Source organism: Glandiceps talaboti, chromosome 17 (assembly GCF_964340395.1).
Source record: "Glandiceps talaboti chromosome 17, keGlaTala1.1, whole genome shotgun sequence".
Lineage (NCBI taxonomy): Eukaryota > Metazoa > Hemichordata > Enteropneusta > Spengelidae > Glandiceps > Glandiceps talaboti.
The window spans coordinates 19,444,709-19,456,700 of NC_135565.1; the positions used below are offsets into that span (position 1 = coordinate 19,444,709).

The 11,992-nt window shown below is 38.9% G+C and overlaps 1 protein-coding gene across 1 annotated transcript in view; it reads right to left on the reverse strand.

The window, feature by feature from the left end:
* Positions 1-10,461, reverse strand: part of LOC144448249 (calcium-activated chloride channel regulator 1-like) — a 23,618-nt gene extending 13,157 nt beyond the window's left edge. Inside the window, exons 1-6 of the mRNA XM_078138421.1 lie at positions 10,388-10,461; positions 6,265-6,546; positions 5,021-5,276; positions 3,923-4,061; positions 2,266-2,408; positions 465-572 (exon numbers count right to left, since the gene is read on the reverse strand). Of these exons, the coding sequence (XP_077994547.1) occupies positions 465-572; positions 2,266-2,408; positions 3,923-4,061; positions 5,021-5,276; positions 6,265-6,497 (879 nt within the window). The 5' untranslated portion in view covers positions 6,498-6,546; positions 10,388-10,461. The remainder of the gene's footprint in view (positions 1-464; positions 573-2,265; positions 2,409-3,922; positions 4,062-5,020; positions 5,277-6,264; positions 6,547-10,387) is intronic.
* Between the last annotated feature and the right edge of the window lie 1,531 nt (positions 10,462-11,992).

The following is an 11,992-nucleotide window of genomic DNA, read 5'->3' on the forward strand; positions in this document are numbered from 1 at the left end:
TACAAACACTTGAACGGTGTCTATAGATACAAAGCTCAGATAAGTTCAATGCCAATGACATACAGCTAAAATGATGTTGGTTTGGTGTTTCAGTCAGGGGACATTACATTTTTGACAGAGACATGTTTCAACTCTAGACTAACAATAACAGAGACACAACAAACACAACAGGATTCATTGCCCAATCATGTTGAACAGTGATAAGCATTGCTATTCTTTTAAATTGCAGTAAAAACAGGCTTCTAATGAAAACATTACACATGGACTTGATGTTTTTAATGCGGCTGCAATTGTTTATTTTCAAGCTGATAATCAACATGTCAACTTGACTACTTCTACATCCCAACTCTGTGCGGCACTTATGTAATTGTTTCTATTGCATTTGAAGTTGTCTGAGGGTGTGTAGTAAATGTCATGTTACATAAGTGAAACACCAAACTAACATAATTTTAGCTGTATCTTACCTCCCAAACACTCTTGTTTTCACACACTACGTTCTGCTTTGTAGGTGCTTCCGTATTGTGAGTATTGCCGGCTTCTGCAGTTTGTGCATCGTCGCAGTAATACATCATCTAGAGAAAGAAATGCAGAATATATCTCATATAACAGAAGTAGCATTGAACAAATATTCTAGGCCTCCTCGGACTCGGAAAGATGTACTAGCTACTTATAGGAGAGAAAGGCAAGCTCATTTCATCTTAGGCCAAAAACAATTGTTATGGTCAAAACAGTTTGTCTAAAATGGTGCGACGACGCGATTTTTTATTATATTTTTTTAAATTCTCACCAAATATGTCACTCAGTCTACTATTTATTTTATAAAATACTTTTATTGTAGTTTCGTACTTGAAAATTCGTTGTGAAACAACATTGTTTGTAACTCAATAGATTTCAAAAGATTGATAAAAGTGTAAAATCTTCATATGTACATTAACAAACATTTTACACATTTTTTTAGTTTGTTGCAATGTAGTTAGTTACGAAAACAGACTTTGTCAATGTTCCTTTATATTGATTTTTCAAGTAGAAAGTCACGATAAAATTGTTTATAACATTAAAAATCCAAAATAAATACCGAATTCTCATCCGTATGGCCAATTACAACCTAATGTGAATCTAGTTCTTATAACATGATACAAAATACTCCTTGTCTGTAACCAATTGAATGCTATTAAACGTCGGTGTGCGTGGCAATCCACAAAACCGTAAACTGTCAATGATATCACTCCCGATATGATGTTAGTATGCATTGTTCGAGACATTTTTATTCACAAGCTGCGAAAAAAACACCGATGCGTTTTCTTGCTTGTGGTAAGCAGGAATGAAACAAGTTTCATGCAAGACATATATATGCAATGAGTGTCGGTTATCAAAGCATAAACACCACAGTATAGTAGCCAGGTTCCCGTGACTCTGTTTACTGATAGAACACTAAACCTTACACGATTGAACACGACTGTTAAGTTACATTATATCTTCCACAGATATAAACAAACTGAGAAAAAATATTACGTGAAATTACATCAAAGACAACTAATTTTGTGTTTGCTTGAAGTATTTCCTTGGCGTACGTCATTCAAGCAAACGCACGGGCGTTTATTTCGCAGTTTTTAGACAAAGGAATTGGGCTATAAGAGTCAAAGTAACTTTGCAGTCAATAAATTTGATATTGAATATGAAAAGCAGACTACAAGCTATTTCTTACTCAGATGATATAGAAAGAAAACAAAGCAACGTGAAAATCACAGGTTTTAATATACGACCACAAAACAAGGGCAAAGTCAAATCAAATTCCAGATAATATGTTCACTGCTCCCTGTGGTGGCAAGGAATGTTGTCGAAGAGGAGAAGTGCCCAGATCTTTAGGCGACGAGCATATTCAAGCTGGATGAAGAAAAATATTTCTTGGAAATTTGAGAAACGTGTGTCGCCTTTGGTCGTCTTCACTCATATCCAGTACGAACCACAGAACCTATGACATAGACACGCATGGTCAATGTAAAAGGACCAGAACCTATGACGTAGACGCGCACTGTCAATGAAAAAGCACAAGATCTAGAACCTATGACGTGGACGCGCATTGTCAATGTAAAAGGACCAGAACCTATGACGTAGATGCGCATTGTCAATGTAAAAGGACCAGAACCTATGACGTAGACGCGCATTGTCAATGTAAAAGGACCAGAACCTATGACGTAGACGCGCATTGGCAATGTAAAAGGACCAGAATAATAATAGTATAACAAAACATATTTGTGTACATACACCTAGTAAAAACTGTTTGTACATAAGGGATCCCGTGTAGGCACCGTTGGTGTTCTCGTCTTCATCGAAATAGCAGCCACTTCCCTCACCAACATTTGTAGGTTGGCCATTTGCGTCTACATTACAAATAGGATCCCACGTCCCTGGAGATAATTAATCAAAGATGAATTCATTCAATCTGATCAAAATCTGACATTTAGATTCTAATTAATTACTTCTTTAATTCAATCATATAACTTTATTTTGATTTGAGCCATTATTTGTATTTCATTATCATGATTTAGCCTCGAGTGCCACCCCCACCCCCAGCCGAACACGCAAAGGACGCGGGCGATCAAAGAAAAATAGATGAATTAAGATCGAATCGAACAACATACCAACATATTAAATCACAATATTTTTATCATGCTCTGCACAGGGAACATTGCACACCCCTGTAACATTCACATACCGAGGACAGGGTTGTGCACATAGCTGTACCAGGTCAGTGGAGCCATGAGGACTGTACCAGCTATGTGTACAATATCCCTGTAACAGCTCTGGCCAACACACTAGGTGTAACATACCTAGATTTGACAGATGTGTAACTGGTATGCCAACATCAATGTATCATGGATGTGAAAAAAACAGCAATGCAGCATAGGGCTTTATAACATCCACGTACAAGAGCTTTTTCCCACAGCTATGTACCAGGCTGAGCTATGTGAGCATAGCTGTAATGTAGGTATTTCACATAGCCATATGCACCAGCTATGTCAACATTGCTGTAACAGCGATGTTTCCCACAGCCATGTACCAGATGTGCGAGCAATGCTAGTCAGATATGAACAAAGGGTTACCACATGGTGTTATTCCACCATAACTGTTACATGTATATGCACAACTGTGTGCTAGGTGTGCAGTACGCAGCTATGGTACTGGGTTGTGCAAAACAGTTCTAGCACAGAGATGGTACTATTGAAACAACCATGCACTGAACAGGTATAATTTTCACAACCATGTACCAGAGCTGTTGACTGTAGGGGGGGGTGAGGCATGCAGATGGTACATAGCTGTGCTCTTCCTCCTAGCACTAGGATATCGCTACATCGATGTTGACATTCATGGTAAATGAAGAGCACTGCTATCGGCGATATCCAATCATGTTCACGGAAGGTAGTTAGAAAAAAACATATTTGCTCCAATTCTCCTACATGGCGTCAGAAATAGGTTGATATCTTTGGTAGGCAAGGCCCGATTGTAAGAACGACACGATTTATCGAAAGTTTACTAAATTTGGCAACTAGGAAGTGACAAAAGGTAAAATTTTCGAAATGTTTTCTGAGTAAAACGGCCGGCTGAAAGTTCATTTTGCCGTACGATAATTGTGTTCTGTTGCAAACCTTGTTGTTATTTCGCGGTGGGTGGACTTGCGCGATCATAGAAACAAGTTTAATTTTACCCCTTTCATATACAGTTGGCTGAATATGTCTATGTTATCGATATTATCGACATTTTATTGTATTCTGATAGAAATGTTCTGATACACATCTCGGGAAACAAGTGCCTGTGATTATACACTAGTGTGAAGGTAACGCTAGTGTATAATCGGAATACGGTCATCAGGAACTAGACTATAGTTTATAATTATGGATATGGTATTTTAGTATTCACATACCTGTAACAGCCGTTGAACAGCGTGTTGCTTCAGCTTGGTTCGTTGTAGCAGACAAGTAATACTCTGGTACACCCTTGCCTGGCATAGGATACTCATCGTACACACCGTATCTTAAATGACCCCATTCGTGAACTATGACCTGGGAGGGAGAGAGAGAGAGAGAGAGAGAGAGAGAGAGAGAGAGAGAGAGAGAGAGAGAGAGAGAGAGAGAGAGAGAGAGAGAGAGAGAGAGAGAGAGAGAGAGATAAAAGAGAGGGGAATGGGAGAGGAATTAAGGGACATATTAATTTATGTTTTTGTAGTACTTTTATTGAGTGAAGTGAGTATAAGTGTAACGGGATAAAAGAAAGAAAAATACTAGAAGTCATGCCGTAATAGCTCTGACGGTTAACGAGTGCAGTAGAGCTGAAGAACAACAAAGCCATCGTTGTCATAGCAATATATTAACACTGATAAAACTCGTAGTGCCTTCAGGTGCTCACTCCATTGGTGTGTATAGTGTTCTTCCACAACATTTATATTTGGGGCATATGTAATTAAAACTAACCATTCAAAACTAATTTTCACTCGGTCACTTTTACTGTAGTCGTCTTCGAGTAGTAACTTTGTACATTGAGCTCCAGAGGTGTATTCGATCAGTTGACAGGCAATCAACGAAGGAAGACATACGTGTGGTCCCATTTATACAATTTGTTATGTTTACAACCCGCCTAAAACAACCATCATGAATTAATTGTCAGGCGTGGTATGAGTCACAGTGACCGGTCTCACAGAAGTAAAACGGGAACAGTTGGGTAAGATATTAGGAACAATATTATATTTGAGACGTTGACCTCGGTTCCGGTCTAGCCTTCAGCTCAGCAAATGAGAACAAAATACGGATTTTAATTAAGTCGATTTCACACAAATTCACAAAGTTGATAGTAGTTCGGAAATAAGCAATACCTTTAAAACTTTCAACGTCACAGTGGTGGCAGCGGTGATTCTAGAATGTGTGTCCTTTTCCATGTCTGGCAGCATTTAAACCATGTTCTTGAAATATTTTAATATTTTTCGATCGGGGGGGGGGGTTAAATTCAAAGTGATATTTGGTCTTACCTGTCCTTCTGGTCCGTAGACCTTAGTGACAGAATGGTCAAGGAAGTATTCTGGTGTTAAATGCATGAATAGGCCTTGCCCTCCACATGAAGTATATCGTAGTACATATGGTGTGTTTCTGGTGCTGGGTGGAGTGGGGTAATCCACGATGATGTCGCTTCCATCATAATTTTCAAATGTTATGTGTTCATAGTCTACTGAATAGGACCAAGTTTCCGGGATAAGTATAGAAATTCGTTTGAAATAAGCTCGATTTCTGTAAAACAAAATGACACCAGATTTAAGTCATAATGAACTTGAATATTATATTTGACCTAACACTTAGAACGGTAGCAAGTTAACTTGAAACAATTAATGACGCGAAATGCTCAGTACAAATGTCAAATGTATATTGTTCATTTATTTAGTACCTCTGAATATTTATGTACCTGTCAATAGTATCAAACCTTTGAGACCTATGCCCTATTAAACTTCCTATATTTTGACTACATGATACAACTGTTACTTATTTGTATATAAAACTACAAACAAACTATATCTACTAAGTTAAAAAAAATCAATTACTAGAGGGGGGGCATAAGAAATATGCGAATTTGTGGGCGGGGGAGGCATGAAAATTCTGATGGTCTGAAAGGGTTGGACACAAAATATTTTGTTGATGATTTGAACCAAATTAAACCTCAGGAGCGACCATTTCTAAAGCCCATTTTCGGTTATGAGTTAGGTGACTGCAAAGCGAATGTGTTTGTTTATGCCAAATCTCTCTTCCCCCTCTGTCTGTCTGTCTGTCTGTCTGTCTGTCTGTCTCTGTCTGTCTGTCTGTCTGCCTGTCATACTTTTTATAGAATCCCTATTACGTCATAGTTTATATAGAACCACATTACGTCATAGTTTATATAGAACCACATTACGTCATAGTTAATATAGAACCCCACTATGTCTTACTTTATATAGAACCCCACTATGTCATACTTTATATAGAACCACATTACGTCATAGTTTATATAGAAACCCACTATGTCATACTTTATATAGAACCACATTACGTCATAGTTTATATAGAACCCGACTATGTCGTAGTTTATATAGACCCCTATTACTTCATACTTTATATAGAAACCCACTACGTCATACTTTATATAGAATCCTAAATACGCCATACTTTATATAGAATCCCAATTACGTCATAATTTGTATAGAATTCCTATCATTTCATTATTTCTTTGGAATCTCAACCATCTTACCTTGTTGCCACGTACAAACTTGCCGATCCCGCAGTGAAAACTTCCTTTATTCTGTCAATAAGAGTTTGGCTTTCAGTTACATCTTCATTTATACCGACAAGCACATCAATATATCCATTGTTGTCAATAGTAATGCTGGTATCGGTACTTGTTAATCCTGCTTCGGTGTAGAACTTACAATTCAGCCACAAGAGTAGAACGAAAGTTAAACACCGTCCACTCGTAGACGGCATGTTGACGCTTCACCGTAGATTCACGTACGTATACTACGTCTAGCAATGACTAGATAAAATAGATTTAAGAATATTTACTGCTCGGAGTAACTTTTGATGAGATTTTACAGTACAAAGAAGACCTTAACGATGAATAGATACGAATGCTTAAAAATGTCTCGAACAAGACTCCAGGCACGTGCCTTGATTTATGTTTTGCTGGACGCTACCCAAGAACAAGATACCTGTCACGCCTTTTGAACTTTCTCCGTTTATCATCAGAGAATACAACCAGGAGACGGTAATTCGGTTAACAAATAACCCTTAGTAACGTCCGAGTTATGAGTATGAATACTACGTTCTTACACTACGTTTAATTTTACTCCAAGACCACAAATAATCATCATTATAAAACGAATTCTTATTTGGTGGTCTAAGGCTTTAGTAGATATTTCATTGTTGTTGAGTTGACTGGCTTGGGATTGCAAGCTGAAATGTCGACAGTGTGTCCACCGTAGCGTGTCTTTCTTGTTGATATATATATAGCTAAGATATCAATAGGAACGTTGTCGAAAACATGTACTCAGAAAGACCGACGATTGATGAGCAGTTTTTCCGCGTGCCGAGCTTGATTGGTAACTTAGCCGTGTTCAGTCTGCTCGAAGTTTGTTCCATATCACATCTCTTTTTTCAAAATTTCACCCCATTCATTCTCTAGTTGATTGTGGCTGTGTCGGGGAAAATTATAGATTCTCTCTCTCTCTCGATACATAATCAAATGCTGTATCAATTTAATATAAAATTGAATTCATCAACCTAGCTCAAGCGACCTTCAAAACGCCATTACTTTAAATACATTTTTTTAGACTTGTTCGTATGTTTTCAAATATCCAAACAGAAATCTATGAACACTTCATATGTTTGAATGTGTGATTCCGCCATAGTAATTTTGTGTTGCAAAGTTTTATTAGTATAACAGCTGTACGCTGGCTGTTAGTTTTGAATGGCATTACAAGGTTGTCCTGATGTTTTAGAGTGCTAATGGTTTGAGCACGGGAATCGAATCTCGAACTGGTCAATACAGTTTTATATATAACTGTGTGTGACTCCATAAGTTTACTGTTCTGTTTTTAGTGGTTTTTTTAGTAAAAGTTGTTTTGTTCCTCCGACTTTGCAACTTTATGCCATATGTATTCCAGGAAAGTACTCTTAGCATCCAAAGAATGAAATACCATGGAAGTGCCAAGAATATAAATTAAGCGCCCGCTCACTTTACTGCTTAGTAAATTTACTCTGCTCTGGGCCATCCTCGAAAACCAGAGCTGTTATTTCACCACACACTGCAAAATAACAACCTGTAGATCTTGACGAGTGTGTCTTGGACGGTGTAGCTTCCTTAAAGTTGAGGCTGTAGTTTACGACTATATGCGCTGGGCAGTCTCAGAAAAAGGGAATGTTCTATTTTATTACTCTGTGGTTACGCATCAGTGGCCCTTTATGTTTTCTTTTAATACCCAAGAAGATTACTTTTAGTCTAACACCAACCTGACATCCATTCTTCCAGGCCCCTCTTTCAGACCACGTTGACATCCATACTGGATTACCCTAGGCTATCGTTTATAGCCTGCAGTGAAAACTAAACTGTACCTGAAGCATATTAAATATCATGCTTCGGTTTACTGTTATTTGATTTGAAACGAGAGGTGACCTTTGACCTCTTCAGATGGATTGATTTTCAATTACTCAGATTATGGATGTTCTCAATCAAAGGATTCAAAAAAGTGTGTAGAGGGTTCAGAGTTGGTTAATTATCGGGTCATTCTACAAAATATACTGCCACATTCCTACGTGCTTACCAACCATCCCACGGGAGCATCTCAGGCCAACAGACTGACCTAAGTTCAGCGATAATAGGGTCTGTTGTACTGCTGTCAGGTTTGAGAAAATATACTTTTCCTAAAACTAAATTTTTATAATAGATGATTATAGAGAAAATCTACGTTCTCCTCCGGGATTATAAGTAATTGTAAACATATTAGGCAGGACTCAAAAATTACGTCGAAAATTGACCAATATGACAATAAATCATGACCATGTCAGAATAAACCACACGTTAGGCTTTCGTAAAAAAGGTTGTCCATTTTCCGTAAATGTTCTATGACAACACTGAAGTTTAGTATGTCGGCGCGGAGCCTCTCCTCCATACGATTACCCATAGAGTCGTCTCCCCCCCCCCCTCCTCCCCGGCTGCAGGCTGCAGTCAACTTCAATGAAGTTGTTCTTGCAAAAAGGTGTTCTTATGCAATTTTTTATTGGATGGGAGGGGGGGGGGGCAATTTTGTTCGATCGGTAGCGGGCCGGGAGGGGAAAAAACATGGAAGAATATCGACGGGAAAGTCCTGATTTTGATACAGTGGGAGGGGAAATGGTATTGTTGGGAGGGAATGGGCGTGTTGTTATACTACTGTAAGTAATGCATATTGTGAACGTCAAAGCGAATTGTTGGTGGAAAGAAACAGACACATTCGTACAATAATTTAATTTTACAGCCCCTTTTTCTTTTTTTCTGTCGCCATTATATTGTTATTGATTCTCCTCATCCTCCCCCCTCTCTCTCTGTCTCTCTCCTCCCCCTCTCCGTCTGTCTGTCTGTCTGTCTGTCTGTCTGTCTGTCTCTCTCTCTGTCTCTCTCTCTCTCTTTCTCTCTCTCTCTCTCTCTCTCTCTCTCTCTCTCTCTCTCTCTCTCTCTCTCTCTCTCTCTTTTAACTGTTCTTATGTGCCCTTCAACTGGTAGTGAAGGATATCCTCCTTCCCTCCCTAGGCCTCCTAATGGGTTTCAATTTGTCCGCCAGCCCACTGAATGTATGTACCCACTCCCCACCACGAAAACATTTGCGCTTTCCACTATGATACGAACAATTCACTTTGACGAACACAATATGCATTACTCACAGTAGTATAACAACACGCCCATCCGCTCCCAACAATTCCCTTTCCCCCTCCTACATATACTGCTTGTAATGTGGTTCTATAATGTGGTCAATGTCTGTACGAAACACATCTTGAACTTTGTAAGTTTACTTTTTTTTCGAAACTCTGGCTACAGAGTTATTACATCAGGACAATTCATGCTTTAAAACAAGTGTCGTCGTAGAAATGGAGGAAGGGTGTGACAATAGGCTACGACCCCCTCCCCCTAAAGAAAAAAATATAAAGAAATTTAGAGACAGTTACAATTCTGTATATGGTCGACATAACGCCATGTCTGCTAAATAAGATTAACTTTTTATGCATAACGTCATTGCTGGTCGTGGCTGTTGTTTCTCTCTCCGATGATCGGAGAGAGAGAGAGAGAGAGAGAGAGAGAGAGAGAGAGAGAGAGAGAGAGAGAGAGAGAGAGAGAGAGAGAGAGAGAGAGAGAGAGAGAGAGAGAGAGAGAGAGAGAGAGAGAGAGAGAGAGAAAGGGGGGGAGAGAGAGACAGACAGACAGACAGACAGACAGACAGACAGACAGACAGACAGACAGACAGACAGACAGACAGACAGACAGACAGAGAGGGGGAAGGAGAGAGACAGAGATAGAGGGGAGGGGAGGGGAGGGGAGGAGGAGAATAAATAACAATATAATGGCGACAGAAAAGGGGATATAAATTTAAATTATTGTACGAATGTGTCAGTTCCTTTACACCAACGTTGTAGTCCGACCAGCTACTGCGGCCGATACAATTTCGCCACTGGGCACAGGGAAAGTGTGAGCCCAAACTACAAATATAAGTAATTATTGAAAATATGCTGTAATCTTATTTTATGATATTATAATATACATTTATAGGGATTTTGTACACTTTCCAAAAAAACTTTGGGTTTGGAGAAAGTAAACTTATCTCAACGGAACAATAACTATTACCTACCTGTGATAGTGTGTTTAGAACGGATTCGGACTTGATATGGTTGTGTAGCGTTTGCGACACGAGTACACTTCGCTGCTCAACTGATGTATAAGTTAATGCTCGTAACTTTATACCGTAACTTGATCAAGTTATCCGTAATCAGGTCCGGGCTTAGTTCCCATAGCAACACAAACAGACCCAAACAATGATGTCAATATCTATTTTCGTGATTGGAGTTATAAATCTACGATCCCAGGACACGCACGTGGTATATCATCGATTCATCTTGTTGGACGTTGACAGGTGATAAATATATTGCTTGTGACGTGGTTCAACATTCACTAGTTTGGCCCATATCCACACTTTGAAACTGTGTATTCACTTTGTTGAAACTCCGATTAACACACTGCGACAACTTTTGTTGAAACAGATGTCTTCTTATCAACAAATCAATCAATCAATCAATCAATCAATCAATCAATCAATCAATCAATCAATCACGCACGCACGCACGCACTCACGCACTCACTCACTCACTCACTCACTCACTCACTCACTCACTCACTCACTCACTCACTCACTCACTCACTCACTCACTCACTCACTCACTCACTCACTCACTCACTCACTCAATCAATCAATCAATCAATCTATCAATCAATCACTGAATCAATCAGAGGCACTGTATAGTTAAATATTGAAAACTTTCGCGAACAAAGTGTTAGCAAGTGACAGATTGCCGTAAGATACCGGGGTGATGTCTGTTATAGAACGTCAATAATTCGATTCCACTTTTATTACTGCTAGACACACTCTGATAATTTCTATGAATGAGTGGTCTGACCGCCTTGGTGGAAGGATTCTTATTGTTTCAGAATGTATTTGTCCGTTGTCAAGTTACAACCTGATGTCGTGTAATTACTTTGAAGAAAGTAAATGGTGACTTTTGAACTTTCTACGTACCGTGCCTCGGAGTAAATAAAGCGTATAGCTACTTGACAAATAAACAAATGAACTAACAACTAGTTAACTAATCTGCCAGCAAGCCAGCCGGCTAAGCAAACAACTCAACAGCTCCAACCACCCACCTAAATATACGGCCAGCCAGAAAGAAAGCCAACCAACGAACTGCCCAATAAGGCAGCAACATCCTATCAACTCACTCACTCACTCACTCACTCACTCACTCACTCACTCACTCACTCACTCACTCACCTACCCGCCCGCATGTAGTCCAGTTTTTGTCATCACAAGACACTCGAAACTGTCTGCATTTCTGAAAAGTGTTCAAAATTGCCATCGTCATAAGTTTGTAATATTTATGTATATTACTTTCTATATGTTTTGCTACACTGTATATTGCACTGTACAATGGGGCCTGGGAATGAAATAAACCATGAACTTAACTTGAAATGTGGATAGACCCGTCCCTATTGTATTTCAGTAAATTATTTCACTAACTTAACTTGTTGTAGTTACAGAAAAGGCTTATTGATTTGTTTTGTTTTTTACATTGTAAATTATCTGTGAGTACAATACAAAAATTCAGTGTCTGAAATTGTTCTCTTTTTTTTTGCCAATTCACATTCTCAAAACCTGGAAATTCCAATCCATTTATAGAACGCT